Genomic DNA, 22,009 nt, shown 5'->3' with positions numbered 1-22,009 from the left:
CAAATGCTAAAGGAACTTCTCTAGACACGAAACACAAGAGAAGGAAATGACCTATAGTAGCGAACCCAAAACAATATATAAAATGGAAATAGGAACATACATATCGATAATTACCTTAAATGTAAATGGACTAAATGCTCCCACCAAAAGACACAGATTGGCTGAATGGATACAAAAACAAGACCCTTATATATGCTGTCTACAAGAGACCCACTTCAGAACTAGAGACACATACAGACTGAAAGTAAGGGGATGGAAAAAGATATTCCATGCAAATGGAAACCAAAAGAAAGCTGGAGTAGCAATTCTCATATCAGACAAAATAGACTTTAAAATAAGGACTATTAAAAGGGACAAAGAAGGACACTACATAATGATCAAGGGATCGATCCAAGAAGAAGATATAACAATTGTAAATATTTATGCACCCAACATAGGAGCACCTCAATACATAAGGCAAATACTAACAACCATAAAAGGGGAGATCAACAGTAACACATTCATAGTAGGGGACTTTAACACCCCACTTTCACCCATGGACAGATCATCCAAAATGAAAATAAATAAGGAAACACAAGCTTTAAATGATACATTAAACAAGATGGACTTAATTGATATTTATAGGACACTCCATCCAAAAACAACAGAATACACATTTTTCTCAAGTGCTCATGGAACATTCTCCAGGATAGATCATATCTTGGGTCACAAATCAAGCCTTGGTAAATTTAAGAAAACTGAAATTGTATCAAGTATCTTTTCCGACCACAACGCCATGAGACTAGATATCAATTACAGGAAAAGATCTGTAAAAAATACAAACACATGGAGGCTAAACAATACACTACTTAATAATGAAGTGATCACTGAAGAAATCAAAGAGGAAATAAAAAAATACCTAGAAACAAATGACAATGGAGACACAACGACCCAAAACCTATGGGATGCAGCAAAAGCAGTTCTAAGGGGGAAGTTTATAGCAATACAAGCCCACCTTAAGAAGCAGGAAACATCTCGAATAAACAACCTAACCTTGCACCTCAAGCAATTAGAGAAAGAAGAACAAAAAAACCCCAAAGCTAGCAGAAGGAAAGAAATCATAAAAATCAGATCAGAAATAAATGAAAAAGAAATGAAGGAAACAATAGCAAAGATCAATAAAACTAAAAGCTGGTTCTTTGAGAAGATAAACAAAATAGATAAACCACTAGCCAGACTCATCAAGAAAAAAAGGGAGAAGACTCAAATCAATAGAATTAGAAATGAAAAAGGAGAAGTAACAACTGACACTGCAGAAATAAAAAAAATCATGAGAGATTACTACAAGCAACTCTATGCCAATAAAATGGACAATCTGGAAGAAATGGACAAATTCTTAGAAATGCACAACCTGCCAAGACTGAATCAGGAAGAAATAGAAAATATTAACAGACCAATCACAAGCACTGAAATTGCAACTGTGATTAAAAACCTTCCAACAAACAAAAGCCCAGGACCAGATGGCTTCACAGGTGAATTCTATCAAACGTTTAGAGAAGAGCTAACACCTATCCTTCTCAAACTCTTCCAAAATATAGCAGAGGGAGGAACACTCCCAAATTCCTTCTACGAAGCCACCATCACCTTGATACCAAAACCAGACAAGGATGTCACAAAGAAAGAAAACTACAGGCCAATATCACTGATGAACATAGATGCAAAAATCCTCAACAAAATACTAGCAAACAGAATCCAACAGCACATTAAAAGGGTCATACACCATGATCAAGTGGGGTTTATTCCAGGAATGCAAGGATTCTTCAATATACGCAAATCTATCAATGTGATAAACTATATTAACAAATTGAAGGAGAAAAACCATATGATCATCTCAATAGATGCAGAGAAAGCTTTCGACAAAATTCAACACCCATTTATGATAAAAACCCTCCAGAAAGTAGGCATAGAGGGAACTTTCCTAAACATAATAAAAGCCATATATGACAAGCCCACAGCAAACATCATCCTCAATGGTGAAAAACTGAAAGCATTTCCACTAAAATCAGGAACAAGACAAGGTTGCCCACTCTCACCACTCTTATTCAACATAGTTTTGGAAGTTTTAGCCACAGCAATCAGAGAAGAAAAGGAAATAAAAGGAATCCAAATCGGAAAAGAAGAAGTAAAGCTGTCACTGTTTGCAGATGACATGATACTATACATAGAGAATCCTAAAGATGCTACCAGAAAACTACTAGAGCTAATCAATGAATTTGGTAAAGTAGCAGGATACAAAATTAATGCACAGAAATCTCTGGCATTCCTATATACTAATGATGAAAAATCTGAAAGTGAAATTAAGAAAACACTCCCATTTACCATTGCAACAAAAAGAATAAAATATCTAGGAATAAACCTACCTAAGGAGACGAAAGACCTGTATGCAGAAAATTATAAGACACTGATGAAAGAAATTAAAGATGATACAAATAGATGGAGAGATATACCATGTTCTTGGATGGGAAGAATCAACATTGTGAAAATGACTCTACTACCCAAAGCAATCTACAGATTCAATGCAATCCCTATCAAACTACCACTGGCATTTTTCACAGAACTAGAACAAAAAATTTCGCAATTTGTATGGAAACACAAAAGACCCCGAATAGCCAAAGCAATCTTTAGAACGAAAAAAGGAGCTGGAGGAATAAGGCTCCCTGACTTCAGACTATATTACAAAGCAACAGTAATCAAGACAGTATGGTACTGGCACAAAAACAGAAAGATAGATCAGTGGAACAGGATAGAAAGCCCAGAGATAAACCCACGCACATATGGACACCTTATCTTTGATAAAGGAGGCAGGAATGTACAGTGGAGAAAGGACAGCCTCTTCAATAAATGGTGCTGGGAAAACTGGACAGGTACATGTAAAAGTATGAGATTAGATCACTCCCTAACACCATACACAAAAATAAGCTCAAAATGGATTAAAGACCTAAATGTAAGGCCAGAAACTATCAAACTCTTAGAAGAAAACATAGGAAGAACACTCTATGACATAAATCACAGCAAGATCCTTTCTGACCCACCTCCTAGAGTAATGGAAATAAAAACAAAAATAAACAAATGGGACCTAATGAAACTTCAAAGCTTTTGCACAGCAAAGGAAACCATAACCAAGACCAAAAGACAACCCTCAGAATGGGAGAAAACATTTGCAAATGAAGCAACTGACAAAGGATTAATCTCCAAAATTTACAAGCAGCTCATGCAGCTCAATAACAAAAATACAAACAACCCCATCCAAAAATGGGCAGAAGACCTAAATAGACATTTCTCCAAAGAAGATATACAGAATGCCAACAAACACATGAAAGAATGCTCAACATCATTAATCATTAGAGAAATGCAAATCAAAACTACAATGAGATATCATCTCACACCAGTCAGAATGGCCATCATCAAAAAATCAAGAAACAATAAATGCTGGAGGGGGTGTGGAGAAAAGGGGACACTCTTGCACTGCTGGTGGGAATGTGAATTGGTTCAGCCACTGTGGAGAACAGTATGGAGGTTCCTTAAAAAACTACAAATAGAATTACCATATGACCCAGCAATCCCACTACTTGGCATATACCCTGAGAAAACCAAAATTCAAAGAGAGTCATGTACCAAAATGTTCATTGCAGCTCTATTTACAATAGCCAGGACATGGAAACAACCTAAGCGCCCATCATCGGAGGAATGGATAAAGAAGATGTGGCACATATACACAATGGAATATTACTCAGCCTTAAAAAGAAATGAAATTGAGCTATTTGTAATGAGATGGATAGACCTAGAATCTGTCATACAGAGTGAAGTAAGTCAGAAAGAAAAAGACAAATACCGTATGCTAACACATATATATGGAATTTAAGGGAAAAAAATGTCATGAAGAACCTAGGGGTAAGATAGGAATAAAGACGCAGACCTACTGGAGAACGGACTTAAGGATATGGGGAGGGGGAAGGGTGAGTTTTGACAGGGCGAGAGAGAGTCATGGACATATACACACTAACAAACGTAGTAAGGTAGATAGCTGGGGGGAAGCAGCCACAAGGCACAGGGATATTAGCTCGGTGCTTTGTGACAGCCTGGAAGGGTGGGATGGGGAGAGTGGGAGGGAGGGAGCCGCAAGAGGGAAGACATATGGGAACATATGTATATGTATAGCTGATTCACTTTGTTGTAAATCAGAAACTAACACACCATTGTAAAGCAATTATACCCCAATAAAGATGTTTAAAAAAAAAAAAAAAATTAAGACTTATTAACTGATGCTTAATTTAAAAAAAGACTTTTGAAAATCAATCAATATAATTCACTGTATCAACAAACTAAAAGAAAACCATGTGACTTTTCTCAACAGATATAGAAAACAGCAAAATCCAACATCCATTCATTATTTTTAGAAAGGTTCAGCATTAGGGATAAAAGGAAACTTCTTCAACCTGATAAAGGACATCTAGAAAACTACACACCGCTAGTACCATCCTTAATGAAGAAAGACTGGAACTACTGTTTTATTCCTATTATCTTGTTCCTGTCATCAAGAACAAGGTGAAGATGTCTGCTCTCACCATCCCTATTCAACGTCATACTGAAAGTCCTGGATAGCACACCAAGGTAAGAAAAAGATAATAAAAGGCACACAGATTGTAAAGGAAGATATAAAACTGTATCTATTCACAGCTGACTTGATTGGCTATATAGAATATCCCAGAGAATCTTTTTAAAAAAATAAAACAGGTGACTGTAACAAGGTCATAGAATACAAGGTCAATGTACCAAGTTCAACTGCAACTGTATTTCTGTATACTAACAATGAACATGTAAACTGAAATTCTTTAAAAATCTGGTACTGTTTATAATAGTACCAAAAAAATACTTAAGTACAAGTCTAACAAAATATGTACAAGCTCTGATTGCTAAAAATTAACAATATTTATGAAAGAAATCCTATACAATTGGAAAGACATACCGTGTTCATGAACTGGAATATTCATTATTGTTAAGATGTCAATTCTCCCAGACAGATTTATAGACTGTAACATAATCCCAAGAAAATTCCAGTATGTTTAAAAAAAAAATAATAGACAAGCTAATCCTAAAATTTACATGGAAGAGCAAAGTAACTATAATGTGGAAAAGCAAAAGACCTGGATGGCCAACACAACACTGAAGAAGAACAAAGTTGAAAGGACTACGCTACCTGATTTCAACTTACTTCAGACAAAATGAATCTCGGGAATTAAACGTAATAGTCACAACTCTTCAGGTACCATCTAATGTAACCTCGAGCTATATAAACAAAAAACTAACGAGAATGAATGAACTATAACTATATACTCAAACATGCTCTTGAGCAAAAGAAGCCAGATATAAAAGAGTACATAGAACGGCTGTAACTAATCTAACGTGTTAAGTCAGAACAGTGATCATCCCTATGGGGAAAGGAGTCAGTGACTGGAAACAGGCAATGAGAGGGGCTTCTAGAGTACTGTTTATTCTTCTGGGTAAGTTCAGTTTGTGAAAATTCATCAAGTTATACATTTACGATGTATGTATTATATACTATATAAGAAAGTTTTTTTAAAAAAATACGTATTTATAATCAGGAAATAAAACAAAAAGATTCGTTAGAACTTTAAAAAAGAAAATAATCATTGTCCCTAATGACATTTTGTGAGTGAGCACTCTTTTGCACAAACACCTTGCTGCTTCAGCTAAGGTCATGAAGAAAGGCCTCTCTGAGGAACTCACTTTTAAGTTAAGACCTAAATGACAAGAGGGAAGCAGTCACTTACGGATCTAGGAAAGTGTTCCCCAGGCAGAAGGCAGAGTGAGTGCCAAGGTCCTAAGATGGGAACCAGTTTAGCATATTCAATGGATAGCATGCCATTGTGGCTGGAACTTGGAGAAGGAGTAGAAAATGGAGGGAAATGAAGTCAGGCAGGTAAGCAGAAGCATTCTATAAAAAGCTCAGTCTCGGGGTTTTTTGCTGGTACTCCTCATTCCACTCACTTCTGAGGTGGGAGGGATCAGGACTTTATCTGCAGTCTCTCCCTTAATAATCATATATATACATAACATACACACAGTTATTTATGTATACGCTGGCAACTCCAAATGTGTAAGTGCAGCCCATACCTCTACCCTGGACTCCAGGCTCCACTATTCAACTGCCTACTTAACGACTCTACCTGCATGTCTACTCCTAGTAAGTATCTCACACCAAGCATGACCAAAACTTGCTCCTCCTACAATTTTCCCATCTCAGTAAATGGCACATCCATCAGTCCGGCTGCCTTAGGACAAAACCCTTAAGAGTCAAACTTGTCTCTGTTCTCTCTCTCACATCCCATATGCAAATTACAAGTTCTACCAGTTCTACCTGAAAAATACATCCAACATCTGACTACTTTTTGCACCTCCACTCTTACCACCACAGTACCATACTGTCTCACTAGATTACTGCCCCACCCTCCTTTGTCCTCTCCCTGACGATGTCTTTGCCTCCTCCGCTCTAAGTCGATTCTCAACACAGCAGTCAGTGGTCCTTTTATAACTGGTCAGATCCTGTCACTAAAACCCACCAAGACTGTCAACCTGACTCCTAATAAAAGCCACAATTTTAGTCTGAAAGGCCAGAAATAACCAGACCCTCCATTTCCTTCCTGATCTCACCTCCTGTTCTTTCCTTCCTCACCATTCCAGCCACTGGGCCTCCCTGTTGTTCCTCAAACACAAGAGGTATGCTTCTGCCTCAAAGCCTTCACATTTGCTGACCCTTTGCTTAGAGACCTCTTCCCCAAATATCTGCATGGCTCACTCTCTCACCAACTACAGGTCATTGCTCAAATGTCACATTTTTTCTGAGATCATCCCTGACACTCTATTTAAATTTACAAATTCTCACCTCCTACTTATTTTACACCTCTTTTTGTGTCTTGTCTGTCTCATCCTATCAGAATATAAGCTCTAGGAAGGCAGAAGTTTGTATCTCTACCCTGCCATTCCCCAGTATCTACTCAATGTCTAACACATAGTAGATGTTCAATTAATACCTCCTGCTAAATAAATGAACTTAATGGGATCGTACAATCCAGCTAAAGCAAGCTGGATCTCACTCAGACTCAATTCAGGAAGAAGAATGTTTTATGCTTTAGAATGATCACTCTGGCTGCTATTGAGAAGGAACTTTAGAAGAAAAGAATGGACAGTGACCAATTACATAGCTATCATCCGCTAGAAAGATCACAGTGGCTCTGACAAGTACTGTAGCAGTAGAAATGTTAAAATACAAAACCTAAAAGGCTACTAATTAACTAAACAAATAGGCAGGGGAGAGATGATAAAATGCTTAAAGCCCAGTAGCAAGAGGGCGTATGATATATTTCAGTAACTAAAAGACAACCAGTACACTTGCCTTGCAGAGAGACCAAGGAATAAAGTGGTTTAAAGATGAAGACTATAAAGCAATAGTCAGACCGTGCAGATTCTTGCTGGCAATGTTAAAGACTTCGATACCTATGCTAAGAGCAATACAAAACCAATAAATTACTTTATATGAATCAGGTGGCATGACTACACCTGTGTTTTTAAAAGATCCCTCTTGGCTTGAGTGTGGGAGAATAGGTCGGAAGAAGGCAAGAGTGGATGCAAGAATAATCATTAAGAGGCCGAAAGAGGAGTCTAAGTAGAAGATGACAGCCTGGGGAGGTGACAGTAGAAAAAGAAAGAAGTAGAATTATTTGAAAATTATTTAGGAGATAAGATTTACAGAATTTGGTGATGAAATGAATAAAGGAGAAGGTGACAAAAACAATTCATATGTTTCTGGCTTGCATCACTGAAGGCACCTAGAGAAAAAACACTGATGCTGGAAGAGACAGGCCGCCCGGGCTCCTAAACATCCCTACACACTCTTGCAAGATGTACCAAGAAGGCAAGGCCCTGGCTGCTTTTTACCCAGGCCATTTCTCAGGGCTGTGTTTGCAGCAAGCCACCGTGAGGGATGCAGTAGTGTCTCCCCAGGGGAAAAAAAGCATGCCTATTTCTGCTTATTATAAAAACAGTCAGTTCCCCAAAGCTCAGAGCTCCTTTCCTATATCGCAACCCTCTGTACGTGCAGGAGGCCATGACAGGCCCTTCGCCAAGTATCATCAAAGATGCAGCACTGCACTGAGGAACTTCAGGGGCAATGTGATAAAGTATTTGCAAATTTTACACGTACATGCTCTTTCACAAAGCAACTTTACCTCCAGTAACCTATCTTACAAAATATACAAAATAGTCATACATGTGCCTGAAAACATAGATGTGTTAATTGCAGCCATATTTGTAATAGCCCAAATTAACATGCAAACATCCTCAAGACACTTTAAGTGTAGCACAACCCTATTTACCTTTTAAAAATTCTATTGTGTTTATGTCCAAATGTTTTCATAAATTCATAAAAGAAAGACTAGGAAGGTTAAACAATGAAAACAGTACCTCTGAAAAAGATGTTGTGTTTTTTGGTTGCGGATAAAGGGTGAAGGGGGGACTTTCACACTTTACACACTTTTATATTGCTTAATCAGTTACTAAGAGAATGTTCTCTTACATTTCTTAAGTAAATTAAACAAATAGAAAATAAAACTTGCATGAAGTTATATACCTAATTGGTGACAGAGCTGGCATCTGAATTCATGTTTCCACTAAGTAAACATTCAAAAGTTTCACTAAGTACACACTATATGTGATATTGTGATTTACAAGAAATATATATTTGGTCTTTGTCCACTGTCCCAGGCACATAGTTCCTAAAACCCTTGTAATTTCCCGTATGAACCACAGGGGCATCTTTTGTTATATTTAGTTGTGTTCCCAGTTCCCAAAATAGCTCCAATGAAAAAGGTGAAATGGGTGTCTTTTATTATTCATAACAAGCCCCATTTCAACCCCACCTGAGTTTATGTTAATGAGGTGACTTTTGGAAAGCCCCTAATGATGGGGGCTTGTTGCCAAGGGAACCAACCTGGATTATAGGGCTAGAACTTTCAGTCCCACCCCCTGACCTCCAGAAAGAGAGGAGGGATTGAGGTTGAGCCAATCACCAATGGCCAATGATTTAATCAATCATACCTATGTAAAGAAGTCTCCATTAAAAAACCCCCAAAACAGGGTTAGAGAGCTTCCAGGTTGATGAACGTGTGAAGCTGCTGGTAGAGCGGCACACCCAGAGGGGGCATGGAAGCCCCTTACCCCTTCAACATACCTAGCCCTATGCATCTCTTCTGTCTGGCTGTTCCTGAGGTATATCCTTTTATAATAAACCAGTAATCTGGTAAGTAAAATGTTTTCCTGAATTCTGTGAGTCACTCTAGCAAATTATTCAAACCTGAGGAGTTGACGGGAGCTTCCAATCTATAGCCAGTTGGTCAGAAGCACAATCCGGACTTGAGACTGGCACCTGGTGGGGTGGGGGGCGGGGGGGAGTGGAGGCTGGGTCGGTGGGGCAGTCTTGTGGGACTCTTAACCTGTAAGATCTGACACTATCCCCAAGTGGACAGTGTCAGAACTGAGTAAACTGTAGACACCCAGCTGATGTCACAGAATGGCATGATGTGTGGAAAACCCACACATCTGGTGTCATAAGTGGAACAGTACTGTATGTAACACAGTAGTGTGAGTAGAGGAGACACAATGGAGAAGTGAGCCTTTTTCTACACACATATAGTATAATCTTTGTATGTATTGTATTTTTTCAGACCTACTGATCTTGCCTGTTAACAGATGCTCCAGAAAGAGTCAGTGATGAACTGTACAGTTTTCCCTTTCTGATTCTGGCAGTGATCCCTCTTCAGGTTCTCTTGCTTTGTTTTTGCCTTTAAGCCCATTCACTTTTCTTTAAAAAATATTCCCTTGAAATTCTCTTCTCTCGTCCCACACAGGCAGGCAAAACCCAGGTCGGCCCAGCACAGAGGTGTGCACATAAATCGTGCTCAGAAAACACTGATGAATTGATGAATAAACTATCTGATATCCTCTCTTAAATCTTGACAGGTATTGATACAAGGGAGGTTAGAATTCAATTTAAGGGCTAGAAGAAATCTGGAGGATCACCTGTCCAATTCTCTCATTTTAAATATGAGGCATTAAAGTTAAAAAGGAGAGGAAGGGAGTCTCCTAACTCCCAATTCAGTGCTCTTCTCTCCACACAAACTGGATTATCAAGAGGACATTTCAGGTATAAAAAAGAACACCAGAAAGGCAGGGAAACTAGAAAAAACACCATCACCATGACCACCACCACCTGACAGGATTGACAGTGACTAACAAATAATTTCATATTGCCTGATACTCATTCTCCAAATTAACACAGACTGAATCTCCTATGACCAACTAGGACAACTGAAATATGTTTTGTCTTATTTTTTTAAAAAGAAGGAAAAAGGACATTATTTGAATCATGTTTTTCTCCTGAGAGGTCACTCCTCATTCAAGCTGAAGAGAACTCTGTATAACAGTTTTCTAACATTATGGAATCAAGAGAAAAATTTTAATGAACCAAGTTCTAACACTAAGTTACTTTAAGAAGAAAACCAACAGCCACCCGGTACATCTTTCGCCTAAGGACTGGTAACAGCCACTGTGTAGGGAATAAGCATGTCTGACATTACCACAGTGTTATAAAAAATTGTCAAGTGTGCTCTTCCTACAAAGCTTTCATAGTTAAAAGAGACAACGTAATTTTAATTTCATTTTTCTTATTGTTTCTGGGAATACATTTCAACATTTCTCATGTCTTAAAATATTAGCAAAAGAAAAGGAAGTTATGAAATATCATTTTTTGAATTCCTTTTAAATATTCTTTATTCACACAGAACACTTTATCAGTTTAAAATTATTAATACACAAGAGGATTAATAAACTAAAAGCTCAGATCTTCTCTAAAGTTCAAAATCTCTTTTGCCTATTCTTTCACCCCATGTTTCTTAAGTACAAAAGTCCTATCCTTATAAACAGATCTACCAAGTAAAAGACAGCACTTTAAACAGATAAGAAAAAATGAAACAGTGGATTTTGAAAAACAATTAGCATTTATCTCTGTAGAAATTTCAGAGATATGATCCCTGCCAAGCAAAAGAATTCAGTCAAACTCCACTCCACTCCAAAGAAGCTATCCCTTCCTCCTGGAAATGGAAAAGGAAAGCACTGCACTGAAAAGTCAGTAAATGATAAACCCAGCTGGAAGGAGGAGTGGGTATCCGAATAAGAGCAGACCCCCTGACACCCTTTTACATCCGAACTGAACATCACCTGCTCAGAAGAGTGCTGTTAGGACAGGATCGTGGAAATAAAAACAATCAGAATGAGGATCCATGCACACAGACTTTATGTCTAAATTCAACAAGGTCTTTTCTCTGCAGCGACAAGTAGATTTCAAAACCAAGTCCTTTCCGACATAATCTCGAGACTAGAGAAAAGGTCAAAATGAAATGTTATCAAGATTACTTTTTAAGAAAGACTCAGGATTACAAAGACTTAAAGGTTAATCCTCTGGTAGCCTGTAAAAACTCGTACTTGAGTTTTATAAATTTATTATTAAACATAGCTGATGACATTTTCAATTAAAAACAATGTCAAATTCTGAAGTCCTCAACACTTATAAAACTTCCAAAATGTAGAATTAGGCATTTTAAAGGAAAATTGAGGCTTGTAGGTAGTAACAACACACTGAATCAACTAAAAAATCTAAATCTAAAAAGACGACAAAACTTCAAACTCAGGAGCACATATTTCCTAACTTATAAAGGAGTAAATGCAGAGAGCATATATTTATGTAGTTTACATTGTACACAATAATCTCACTAGTCATCCAGTAATAAATTTACTTAAGAAGATTTTGATTATGCATCTTGTCCTAACTAAGCAAGAACCAGTACAGCAAGCACGATTTTAAGTTCTGCATTTTACACAGTATAACTAAGTTAAGACTGTAAAAAGCAAAATCACCACCACTGTTGGAACATGAATCATACTACTAACAGCTACAACAGTTTTTACGGGTGAACGCTTCTAAGCATGATAAATTATCATACTCATTTCATGAAGAAAAATATTGCTCCTTCCTCTACACAGTAAATTTCCTAATGATGACATTTTTAAAAGAATTCTATTCTCTGAATTTAAATATTTCTGAGTACACCACAAAATATCAAGGAACAGACACACACATGTTGCTAAGGAGCTGCTTAGCCAAGTGTTTTTCTTAAAATTTAGTAATAAACTAAAGAAAAGGGAGGCGATTAGAAAATGTGATTTAGCTATCATTAATCTACATCAAAGGATTATAATGATGTACACTGTGTGCCTTTCAAATTATTCTCTATTATAGGTTTCACAGCAGAAGTTGAGAAAACTCTTTGACAAACTAGCCCCTTATTAAAAATCAAAGGAAAGTACTTTGCTACCATCTGTGCAACATTAACACCTTCACTAAAGAGTGATTCTTTTGTAAGTTAAGAAGTATTCAGTTCTATTTAAAACAAAACAACAGCGACACAGCCATTCAAATGCTCATCTTCATCTATTATAAAAAAGTCATAGCATATATGAAACACTATGTAATTTGCTACAGAAAGACCAGGATCTCTCCCAAACCAGAAAACAGAAGGGAAAGTTGGGATCCTATGAAAACATAATCAAAGCATTTTTTTTAATGTCACCAACACCAACATATGCTTCACAAAACCTAACCAGCACCTGCAAGGTCTGATTTAATATGATAGGGGGCAAGAGAAAATAAAAACTTTTAAATTTAACGCCACTGGTAGAAAGCAGACTACATTTTAAAGAATAAGGTAAAATTATCCGTAAATGGTTGTCAGAAAAATTTATGACAGACAACCTCTTCTCTTTAAAGTACACTGAACCAAGAAAAATTTCTTCAAGTATTTAGAAGTTCATTTGAGAAAGTATTACTGTAAATCAAGCTTCTTTATCTCCAGTATACTATATACTATGTCCACCATTTAACCAGTTCTTCCTAATTACCCATCTTAATTATAGTAATTATATATTTTATAGTAAACGAAAGTAACAAGGTTCATTTGGAAGATGAATTGTGAACTACAGGTTTAAAAAAATAAATATAGAAAATGTGGGAGATGTCCAACCATTCCACGTAATTCATCATCTTCAGCACCTGACTATTTAACAGAACCATATGATTTTGGAGCTAGAACTGAGGAATCACTTAATCTAATACCTTTATTTTATAATGATATCATTTTCCAATTTCCTCATTATAAAGAGGATCAACCATTATTCGTCCCCAACTATTAGCTCCCTCTACGCATTCACCTAGTTTGCCTTATACTTTAGTTTTAGAAGTACTTGCTAGATAATAAACTAACATAAAGGTATATATACATGAAATATATTGAATAGATAAACTATAAGGAACCAAGGGATATACCGAAAGAAAACACCTCAAATGACCTTCAAGGCTAAATTTGTTTTGGGGGATCTTAGGAGGAAAAGTTGATAACAATGCAACTTACAATAAGTAGAAAACACTTTGTACCATGGAAATTACACATCCAGATAGAAAAGTATATGTTTATACTCTAGACTTGTTTCATCTTCTCTAAATGTAGCAAAGGAGGATGTCACCATTATAAAATGGATTATTGAAATCAAAACCTAAGAGTTTGTTTTAAAAATTGTTTTAATTAAGTCTAGTCTCTAGGATATGAATTAGTCTTAACACTGCCAATTTTTCTCCAACACAATTAAACAAGTAAAACAAATGCCCACACTTCTAACAAAAGCACCGTGTTAAATGATAAAACAATAAGCAAGAAACTGACAGCATGACCACCCTGCTTAACCTAGGCCCTCAATTTCCTCACCTACAGAATAAAGATCCTAAAATTCTGATTATAGGTTAGGCAATCAGTGAAATTTCAATTCATCTTAAAATAAGTAAACTATTAAAGCCAGCACAGCTAAAGTCTGGTAATGACTAAATGTAATTATTATTCATTATAATAAGGAAAATGAACACAAAATGGCCTTTGGAAAGTGAATCACCATAATTCTCTCCCCAAACTCCACCTCTCCTCTGAGATGAGAAAGACAGCATTCCAAAAGGCCTCAGGTCCCACACAAAAACTTGTTTTCCACTCAGCAATTTTCCTAAATATCTTTTTTAATGATGAAATCTTAAGGCATTTCATATTCCATGGTCCACAAAATATGAAAACCATACTGATAATTCAAACATCACTAACTACAGTAAAATTTCTTGAGGAGTCATCTAATTCTTTGCACCACATGGTACGCAGTACCCTGGCAGGCGATAGCTGACTACAATCAACCCACTGAAGGTTATTCTGCTCCCCCATTATCACCATTAAAAATATCACATTACTTGTTTATGGGTTAAACTATGTCTCTCCCAAAATTCATATATTGAAGTCCTAATCCCATTACCTCAGAACATAACCTTATTTGGAAACAGGGTCATTGCAGATATAATTGGTAAAGATGAGGAAAGTGGGGTTCTACGCAATATGAATGGTGTCCCTACAAAAAAGGGAAATATGACACAAACATGCATACATGCATACCATGTGAACATGAAGACCGCCTTCTACAAGCCAAGGAGAGGCCTGGAACACACACCTCCCTCACAGACCTCAAAGTAACCAAACTCACCTAGCCCTTGATTTAGAACTTTCACCTTCAGAACTGTGAGACAATAAATGTCTGTTGCTAAGCTACCCAGTCTGTGGTACTTGCTTACAGCAGCCCTAGCAAGCTAATATATTACTCTACAGCAACTGAAGAAGAATGAAACATCATGACAGCCACAGACAAAATATAGATAGCACCCAAATTTCAATGCATGGCCAACATTCCTAACAGACCACACATCTTAAAGAATCTGAGGAAAGCCACTTTCACATAGACATGAACCTTTTTTATATTGTACACTTAATTCAAGAGACTCGCTAATTCCCCCCCGCCCCAAGCCCCAACACTGCTAAAAATGCATGGACTCTTTTTTTTTTTTGGTGGTACGTGGGCCTCTCACTGTTGTGGCCTCTCCTGTTGCAGAGCACAGGCTCCGGACGCGCAGGCTCAGCGGCCATAGCTCACAGGCCCAGCCGCTCCGCAGCATGTGGGATCTTCCCAGACCGGGGCACGAACCCCTGTCCCCTGCATCAGCAGGCGGACTCTCAACCACTGTGCCAACAGGGAAGCCCTAAAAATGCACGGACTCTTAATTAACAACTCCTGTTTTAATCAATGGTAAGGGGGTGGGGGGAGGGGTAACAGATCATACACTAATCTGTTTTAAACAGAAAATAAAACACTGTCAGCACTGGCTTTGATAAAGAAGGAAAACATTACAGATGAACTAATAAAACTTTTCCTCACTGTGCTCTTAAAGAGGTGTACTACATATTATTTTTTTAAACTACTTTTTAAAACATGTGCATATATAATTACATCTGAAAATCAGTAAAACTTTATCACCATAGCACATTTTGTCATGAAAGGATGGAGTCTAATACAAAAATCAGAAAACTAGACGAAGAAAACTTTTCTTAGGTAAACTGCGATTTAAATTCTTCTCAGAAATATGGACCTGGTCAATACGACTCAAAGTAGTTGCCTTATTTCTTTATTTTGCCCAATCAACTTCACCTTTAGTAGCTGACAATAACACATCATGTTGGAAAACTAAGATCAAAAGTTTTCAAAACAGAAATTCAACCATTTTATAATGAGCTTTATCAATCATTCATGGCATCCTGCCAGTCAAGAAAAGGTTCTCCCATAAACACAAGCTAAAATGATGGTATCTGGCCAATAAAAAGACAATTTCAATCTGATTATGAAGATTCAAAAACACTTTACTTGCTTTCCACAGCTAATTAGTTCTCAGCGGAAAGCACAATGGGAAAATATATAGTTAATACACAGAGTGTAAGAACAATTTGAAAAACATTAACCTCCATTTAAATAGAAAAGAAAATGGATATTAGATTTTTGCCCTTTCAAAACTGTGCAAAATTAATCTAATTTGTAGAAAAGTGATACCCAAAAGGTTGTATTCTATCTTGTGAAATAATAGTTAACTGAGTTTAAGGACAAAATCACTATTCCATATATATTATACAGAAATTATTATAACTGTAAAAAGCAGGTAGTATAGGTGGTGAAAAAGTCTCTGGACTGACAATCAGAAGAAACGGGCTCTATTTCTCCTGCTCCTGGTACTAACTGCATGTGTGACTTCAGGCAAGATCATTTAACCTCTCTGGACCCTGGTTTCTCATCTATAAAATAAGGGAGTCAGACCTAATTACCTCTAAGGTATCTGTCACCTCTCAAAATGATTCCTAACACTATAAATCTTAACATCTGAAATATGTCATTCATATTTTACATACTTTATGAAATCAATATGAATTTATCAGTTATTTAACTAAGAGAGACAGTGAAATTTCTCACCTGAAAAATCAGTGTCATGTAGCAAATTTCGAAGCTTACTACAAAGCTGGATCATGCTGTCCAACTGTCTATTTATCTTCACATCTTGTATCCAGGCTGGGGTGTAACACACTGGACATGCGGTTCCAATGCAGTCACTTACACAATTACTTAAAAAGGATCAAAAAATATACAGATATCAATACATTCAGCAGGATCTGAATTGAAAAAAATGAAGTTTGAACTGAAGTAAATGAAGCAGAGGCTGTTCTAATAAACAATGGTCAATTATAAAATATTAGTTAAAACAGTGTTTTTGAAAGAGTATGACACTGACACACAAACACACACACACCATATCTAAATCTAAAGTTGCTTATGTAATTTGCTATGTAGAGACTACACTTGGCCAGACAATAGTCTGCATAATTTTTCCCTGCAAATAAATCTATAGTTTCTAAAGAGGGAGAGTACAGAGGGAGATATAAAAAAATATTTAGTACCTAATGCATGTAAGCCATGCATCTCAACCTTTCCTACTCTAAAGCTAACACTGTGCTTCATGGAGATACCTAAAATTACTGCAAAGAAATGGGGAAAGGTGTTTTTTCTTTTATTTTTGTACAAGTGTCTAAAGGCTTTAGTTTTTGAGAAAAGATGTTTGTTTCTTTCAGGTACTTTTATAACCTGTAAACTCAATTAAATTACCTCGGGTTATATGTCCAAGAGTTACAGTCTCATAGTTAGAAAGGTTTTTCCTAACTTTGGGGGTTACAAACCCTTTGTGACTGACGAAGATGTGCACAAGCGTTTGTTCACAATCCCCCCTGAAGCCTATCTGTGAATCCTGAAATAAGAAAGCTCTAAATCCACACCTCCCTTAGCTTCACCAGATGGGCTCTAGCAGGACTGGGTAATATAATAGTGGTAAAAGCCAAATCTCCTCCAAACACTACATCCCTTTTCATGTAACCCTCTCGTTTGTAGGGCCAGAGGATTCTTACAATGGAGCCCCCTTCAAAATATGTGACCTGTCTTCTACTCAGCAAAATAAAGAAATCTGCAAAAATGTAAAAGCAGTGCCACTCTTCTATTTTTTCTTTAGTTTGCAAAATAGTTATTTCTCCTTAAAAAGTGTTATTTATGTTATTATGTAATGGGTTTTTTATTGTTATTTTTAAATGAATTAGTATTTTTTTTAATGTCTCAGTTTTATATGGGAAATACACACACAAGTAAACAAAATCTCTTTGGGGTCATCAATTTTCAAGAGTGTAAAGTGGTCTGAGACCAAAAAGTTTGGGTCCCCCTGCCACATGACTTAAAGACTTCTTTTTCTTTTAAGACTTACGTCTTAAAGAGAGTTCATGGACTACTTTTATTAGAGATTGGCATGAAAGTATTCTGAAGCTAGCAGAACGTGTCAATAAGATAAAAATCTGTGTTCCCTCCAACCTCCCCTTGACTCCAATGCTTCAGTTGCACTGCGACATATCAAAACCATCTTTTAAAACTGCATGGCAGGAGTTCCCTGGTGGCCTAGTGGTTAGGGTTATGGGCTTTCACTGCCATGGCCTAGGTTCAATCCCTGGTTGGGGAACTGAGATTCCACAAGCCGCACAGCGCAGCCCAAAAAAAAGAAAGAAAAAGAATAAAAACAAAACTTCATGGCATTTACAGCACTGCCCAGCAGCTTTACATATCTCCAAATCTGCAAAGAATGCAAACAGCTACCCTAATTCTTGGCATCATATAATAAAAATGAACCAAACTACACTGAATCAATTCTTTCCTCTGTTCATATACAGATGACCATTTTCTCTTTTAAGATGTTCTCATGCCTCCCTTAATCTTTCATTGGCCATTTTAAGTCACAGACCCCTTTAGAATCCAATTAAATGTATGGAACATACACAAGCTTTACATACAATTTCATTACATACAATTTCAAGTTTGTTATGCTCCAGATTCGTCACTAATCTATTATATACAGTGAGTACAACCCCTGAAACAAATCTGCTCGCTTCAGAGTGGAGACAGGGAGCGGCCAAAATTTTATACAGGAATAATGGGAGGGCTCTTGGAGGAGGTAATATCTGAGCTGAAATGGAACTGATGAAAAGCTAGCCTCACAAAAATCTGCCAGAAGTACATTCTAGATGGACGAAATAGTAAGTGCAAAAGTCCTGGGGCAGGAGTGAGTCTGATGTGTTTAATACACTAAAAGGAGAAGGTGGCTGAACAGTGTGAGCCAGAGGGATGTGCGGTCCGAGAGGCAGGCAAGGACTGGGCCCTGCACAGGGTCTCGTGGGCCTCAGTGCAGAGTTTGGATTTCATTCTAATTGTAATAGGAAGTCACTGAAGGACTTTAAGAGCCGTAATGATACGAACGTGATTTACATTTTCAAAAGATCTCCTGTGAGATCACCCACAAGAACGTAGAAAATGGGGAAGCGAACAAGCTATGAACTAGTCTGAGGAGAAATAATTTGATGGTGTATAAACAGTAGTAAATATAGAGAAAAGTGGGAAAGTTCAAGATTTAGGGCACATTTTGAGGTGAAACTGACAGAAATTAATGACGTGGGATAAGGAAGAAAAATAGCAACCAGGTATGACTACTGGTTTTCGCTTTGAGCAACTTTGATACCATTTATTCCAGTGGCACCAGTTACTGCTATGAAGATTACCGAGGCAGGAACAGGGTAAAGGGGAGGACGATCAACAGATCTGCTCTGAACATATCAAGTCTGAAATCCCATTTCGTCATCCAGATGGAGACGTCAGGTAGGCAATAGATACTATTTCCTACCCCATCCTCCTGCTGGATATGCCCTATGTAACAGACCTATGTTTCTAGAAACAAAATTGGGACCCCAAGCATAGGTGCCCTCCACACACCCCCAGCCCACTGAAGTCATACAGTAAATTACTTCCACATGTGCTTAAACTTCATATTGCAGTCTGCGCATGCCGGATAATCACACTCGTAACTTGAAATAATTAAAAGATTGATTCAAAGGAGGATACATTAACCCTGTCTCAGACAATTAAACTATGACATTCACTCCTTTAATTGATTCCTCCTGAGTAAGAAATAAGATGAAATGAAAACCTAATATACTAACCTCTCAGCCAGGGCTTTAATGGATATAATTTTATAATAACTGTTATGGCTTAAATTGTGTCCCACCAAAAGATGCTGAAGTCTTAAACCCGAGGACCTGTGAATGTGATCTTATTTGGAAATAGGGTCTTTGTAAATGATCAAGTTAAGATGAAACCATCAGGGTGAGTACCCTAATCCGATATAATTGGTATTTTATAAAAAGAGGAAATTTGGACACAAAGACAAACACACACACAAGGGAGACTGCCATGTGGACATGAAGGCTAAGATGAGAGTGATGTGTCTATATAAACCAAGGAAACAACGCCAGAATCCAAAGATTCTCCACCAGAAGGTAGGAGAGAGGCATGGCACAGATTTTCCCTCATCGCCCTCATAAGGAACCAACCTACCTGACACTTCGCTGTCACACTTCTAGCCTCCAAAACTGTGAGACAATAATTTCTATTGCTCTAAGCCACCCAGTTTTTGGTACTTTGTTATGGCAGCCCTAGGAAAGTAATCCAGTAACGATAAGAACTAAAGTTTCACAATTTGCAAAGTCTGGATTCAAAACTAACTGGAAAAATAAGAGAGACATATTTGAATTATACAACAGATACTAATTTTTCCCCAAAACTTAGCAAAGCCACTTACTAAGCTTTGTAACTGTCAATAAGTCATCCTCTTTGAGCTTTTAGTTTCTGATTTGTAAATTAAGACAGCTGAAAGGACCAAAATGAGATAATGTACAGTAAGTCACTTTGCAATCTATGAGAGTTACACAACATAAGGTAATACTAGTATCAACATGATTGCATGACTATTACCTAGTAAAAAACATAGTTACACTAAATTTGTGTGCATGTGTGTATAGCTATCATAAACCATAATTACTTACCTACAGAAGATGTGCTCACATCCTCCTAAACACACAGGGTCCCTCAGAATATTAGTGCTGTTTGAAGAAAGAAAAATAATCAAGACTTAGGTCGTTGTTAGATAAACATTTTTTTTTTTTTTTTTTTTTTTTTTTTGCGGTATGTGGGCCTCTCACCGTTGCGGCGCACAGGCTCCGGACGCGCAGGCCCAGCGGCCACGGCCCACGGGCCCAGCCACTCCGCGGCATGTGGGATCCTCCCGGACCGGGGCACGAACCCGCGTCCCCCGCATCGGCAGGCAGACGCTCAACCACTGCGCCACCAGGGAAGCCCAGATAAACATTTTTTACTCAACATTTCACAAGTCCAAGGCCCAACACTACCATATTTCTTTCTCAAAACAGAAGATATTAAGGATGTATTTATTCATTTGAAAGGTTGTTACTCCCTGATTAAATATTGTCTCATCACACACCTGCTGAATTCAAATAGCAACTACCAAACTCAGTACAAATTATAACACTTTTTATAATGCATATACTGTGAAATCATAGAAAGAAGCAACTTTGTTCAGTATCTCTGAACCTCTTACAGGCAAAACCAACCACTGGCTGCTTCTTTCAACTAATGATTCAAAGTGTAGACCATAAATCTCAAAATCAGACCCCCAAGTAGAATGACTATGTAGTGTATTGTCCAAATGAGAACACTTCTGAGAGCGAAGGGGAATGATAACTAGATAGAACAGCAGGACTGCCACAGAAAAATAGGACATCTGGTCACTTTGACCATAAGAATTTATGGTTTCCCATTAAAAAAAAAAAAAAAAATTTGGTTTCCGGTGGCTGTCAAGTACCCACCAATTTTCTACAGATGTCTTATCAAAAATGCAGCCATCCTTTCATTTTACAGTAAGTTGTTTGTTTTCTTTAAAGCAACTGCAAATGGGAATCATTAGGTTGGCTGTCTGCAGACAATTAAGTATTCCCAACGTTTCCATCAAAAAACACCTGCTAAGTTTGATAATCCTAAGAAGGTAATGCTACTTAACTAATAAACACATATCAAGTCATTATATTCAGAGGGCGTAATGAGGCACGAGCAAACAGAAGTAAAGCTTTTAAAGAACGAACATCTTTTGTGCTTGGTTTATTATACTAACCCTGGGACCTGTAGGTATTTACACCATTATTATCCAATTACCTCTGTACACATACCATATATCAATAAAAACAGTTTTCCACACTTCCTGAAAGATCAAAACTATCACACTGCACATTTTAATAGATATGAACATTAAAGTGAAATTGAGCTTTCAGAAAGAGTGCTAAAAACAGAGCACACCCACAATGTTATACTCAAGATATCGAAAATGGGGCTCACTGACATTATAAAACCCATCACTTTTTAAAAACCCAGAATATCTGACTTTTCTATCACACTACACAGAACACGGTGATAAAAATATGACTTGTGACGTGCCAGCCACTTCTGTGAT

At 37.3% G+C, this 22,009-nt stretch overlaps 1 protein-coding gene across 2 annotated transcripts in view; it reads right to left on the bottom strand.

Moving 5' to 3' along the window:
- Positions 1–22,009, bottom strand: part of BARD1 (BRCA1 associated RING domain 1) — an 86,718-nt gene that overhangs the window by 53,900 nt on the left and 10,809 nt on the right. The window contains exons 2-3 of one of the 2 annotated variants that reach the window (XM_032638538.1): positions 20,532–20,588; positions 16,543–16,691 (exon numbers count right to left, since the gene is read on the bottom strand). In XM_032638538.1, the coding sequence (XP_032494429.1) occupies positions 16,543–16,691; positions 20,532–20,588 (206 nt within the window). The remainder of the gene's footprint in view (positions 1–16,542; positions 16,692–20,531; positions 20,589–22,009) is intronic. The other variant, XM_032638540.1, reaches the window with a different exon arrangement.

The sequence above is a fragment of the Phocoena sinus genome, chromosome 7, assembly GCF_008692025.1.
Source record: "Phocoena sinus isolate mPhoSin1 chromosome 7, mPhoSin1.pri, whole genome shotgun sequence".
Classification (NCBI taxonomy): domain Eukaryota; kingdom Metazoa; phylum Chordata; class Mammalia; order Artiodactyla; family Phocoenidae; genus Phocoena; species Phocoena sinus.
This window is presented reverse-complemented; position numbering and strand designations above follow the sequence as displayed.